At 34.3% G+C, this 3679-nt stretch overlaps 1 protein-coding gene across 1 annotated transcript; it reads right to left on the minus strand.

The window, feature by feature from the left end:
* Positions 1 to 2394: 2394 nt before the first annotated feature.
* RO3G_01612 (uncharacterized protein) lies at positions 2395 to 2750 on the minus strand (the record flags this gene model as incomplete). Its single annotated transcript, XM_067656203.1, has 2 exons — positions 2395 to 2451; positions 2544 to 2750. 2 exons carry the CDS (start codon positions 2748 to 2750, stop codon positions 2395 to 2397), a joined length of 264 nt encoding a protein of 87 aa, XP_067512304.1.
* Between the last annotated feature and the right edge of the window lie 929 nt (positions 2751 to 3679).

Below are 3679 nucleotides of genomic sequence, written 5' to 3' on the forward strand. Positions count from 1 at the left end.
GATTCGTCATTCCTTATTCACATGCTCATATCATCAATAAACTATATTACATTCTTGCCATATTATTTGACTATGTGAAGTTAATATGAATAAAGCTTAATATAAAAATCTAATCAAAGTCTTTTATTGATCTGTTCTGAGAATAATGTTATAAATGATTCCAAGTTATGTCAACATACTATTCAGGATCATATCCGATTCCTTTTACTAACATAAAGTGACTATAATCTTATGTATCCTTAACACCCCCCTATCCTAAACATTAAATAAAGTTCAGTCTCAAAAAGTATTCTTTTGTTTTATCTTTGTTATTTCTTAATTAATTTATCAGAGCATAACAAAGAGTACAAGTTTATTTAGATCTATTATAAAATTCGTTTCGATAATCAAATCTGTCTAATATCCTTTTGTCGTTTTGTAAACTTTGAGCATCAAAAATAAAGACTTCATTATTCATGGCAAAAGTCTCAATTGCAATTTTCTTGATGGCGGGATTATCTTCAATTAAATTCACTAAATCAATGTTTCTTGTTGTTAGTCCAGAAAAGCCTATCAAAATTAAGCAAATGTCGTGGCCACAAGAATTTATATACTCCAAAAGATCCTGAGTGTTCCCATTAACATGTTCCAACCTTTCCATTACTTTGTTATCTGGTTTTAAATCACGCTTTGCAAAAGGTGTGGAAGCCCAACTTGATGTAGATACGTATATTCTTGTAGCAAAAGATCGTGCTTTTAAATTTCTAACCATTAATTGTACCAATCGAGTGTTATTTTCAATGTCATTGTCAGTTGGAGACTTGCGGGGGTAGCCCACAAGCCCCATCCCATCACGTATAAGCGCCTTCAAAGAGTCTTGGTATCTTGGTAGGTAGGTGGTAATGGAGGCTACGAGTTCATCTACAAGTAAAAAGGTTAGAAGCTTCTTTCTTTTTTTATTTTTTTAGTTTAGTTTACCATAATAAGTTTCGTCCAAGATAGATAATTCACTATGAACTTGCTTTCTCTTTTTTTCCTTTGCATTTAAAAGATCTACTTTCTTATTTCGACACCAAGCAGCAAATGATTGTGCGGTAGTCGAATCAAAAATCGATGTGTACTGTTTAACAATTGTATACACATCACTGGTTGCTAATGTTTTTTTGAGAGTATAATACGCTATTGTCACGTTTTCTCGAGGAAAACACTTCATCTAAAATTGCTTGATTTGTCCATTGGTAACAAGCTCAACTTTTTTTCTCTTTTCTCCAACTGATTCTTCACTTGATGGAATGCTATATGCATACTTTATGTACCCAAGAGGATCGCTGCGAATTCTATTTTTAGAAATAAGAACAAACTCATTTTCCTTGGTATTCCAACAAATGTGAAATTTTTCCAAATCTTCAATTTTTTTTCCCACTTTTTTACATTTGCTTCTGTGTAGTCGACATAAAAAGCCACACAGGTAGCCTGATCTCTGATATACAGTAGCCAGCAAAACCGTTCGCACAAAACGTATAGTTTTCTTTCTGCACCATTTGTGGCCTATTGTGTATACTAGACACTATGTCTAGTACGTATTATTTAAAAGTACAAACTCTTGGCTTTCTAATGACGTATAATATGTTACCCTAAGCGCATCATAACTCGTACTGCGGACAATCAAAGCTTAAAGCTACATTCGAACGGTTTTGCGGCCATCTGTTTTAAAAGCAAAATGCGTTGAAATAAGCTTATTTAATATCCAATATAAAGGCCATCAGCCTCGATAACTGCACGACAACGATCTGGCATACTTTTAAAAAACTTTTGGCATTCTTCAGCTATGACTTGATACTAAGTGTGTCCTATACGGTCCCATAGCTCATGTATACCACATGGAGGACAATCATAGTTTCTAAATAGCCGTCTTTTAAGTAATTACCACATGTTTTCAATTGGCTTCAAGTCTGGTAATTGTGGTGGCCATTTCATTACATAAAACTCTTGCTCATTTAGCCATTTTGATACGACTTTGGCTGTATGTTTGGGGTCGTTGTCCTGCATAAAGATAAATTGACTCGTAGATTTTCCACTTTCTTCCATGATCTAGGCTAAAGACTTCATTAAATCATCTTGTAAAACCCTAAAATAAACGTCCTTCTCATGTTCTTGACCACATCCATAATATAGCCTGGGTCATACCAACTAATACAGCCCCATACCATTATAGAGCCTCCTCCATGCTTCATTGTCTCATGAACCTGGTGCTTTTTTAACGGTTTGCCTGGCTCTTTCCATACATAAAACATTCCATCGGACTCAAAGCAATTGACTTTGGCTTTGTCAGACCATATGACATTTATCCAATCGTTGACTGTCCAGTCAATATGCTGACAAGCCCGTTTGAGCCTCCTCTTTCTATTTCTTTCATTAATTAAAGGTTTCTTTGGCCTGACAAACGAGACCAAACCAGCATCCCTTAACGCCCTACGTACAGTATCTACAGAAACTGACTTGCCCAAGTTCTGCTCCAACGACTGCTGTGTTTGTACAGCGCTTTCGAGTGCATCTACTGTTACAGCACGAACGAGATGCTGCTGCTCCCGCTTAGTCAGCACCTTTGACCTGCTACCTTTGTCAATTCGAGCAGGCAAACCTAATTCCAAACGAATTTTATGAACAGTGGAGGATGATACTTTAACTATCTTTGCAATTTTATGATAAGAAAAGCCTTGACGAAGGTAAAACTCGATAGTGTTCTTGCGATCTTCTGTTAATGGTTGCATGTTGAGTAATTACTTGGTAAATGTCGAGATGTCGAAATGGGAATGTGCGAATGACAAAGGAAAAAAAGAAAAAAAAATAGTGTGCAGTGGTGAATTAGTAAGCAGCGAAAGTTCTGGAAGAATCTCAGGGTGTAGTGACTGCGTTTACCGCAATCGAGGAATTTCTCAAGCGAGGCCGCAAAACCGTTCGAATGTGTTATGTTCTGGTAAATTCAAGTGACGAATAAATTCTTCTAGAATTTAATGAGACACTCGAATACAAAATAAGTCATATGATTGCTTAATCTTCTTTATTTAATTGGTCAGCGAAAAATTAAAAGCAAATAAAATTCTAATAATATAATAATTTGATCTTCTTTTTCGCTGGTCAGTGTTGTATAATGGTTTAAATAATAAAGGAAAAGGTAAAAACAAAGATCAAGAAACAGTTTGGGTACTTTTTGAGGCTGATCTTTATTTCAGTTTAAGTTAAAGTAAAAATTATTCTAATTGAAGGCAGGTATTTATATCTTATTGAGTGAGTGGCTTGATATCTTCTATTGTGATCGTTCTTCTAATATTCAGGTACTTTAGCAAGTATTATCTATAGTTATGATTATGAAAACTTTTCATTTGTTCTTTTGTATGTCTGTCATAGATTATCTTTTATTCTGGGAATTCCTCGCTGATTTGAATAACGTTATTTTACGCGTTATTTCAATTATGTGAAAGATTAGCAATATTCCTGACATTGGATTGGATTTGGTTATTTTAGTTGATACGTCTTCTTATCAAAGAACTCTCATGAATACAATACATATTCTAAAAGAACATGTTTAATTGGAATTGATGGATGATCTTATTTAATAAAACTGTATTTTATTTATTTTAATTATGATCTTGTATTAGACATATATTTATTATGTCACTACATCAGTACTGTCTACACA

Source organism: Rhizopus delemar, genomic scaffold, assembly GCF_000149305.1.
Source record: "Rhizopus delemar RA 99-880 supercont3.1 genomic scaffold, whole genome shotgun sequence".
NCBI classification, from domain to species: domain Eukaryota; kingdom Fungi; phylum Mucoromycota; class Mucoromycetes; order Mucorales; family Rhizopodaceae; genus Rhizopus; species Rhizopus delemar.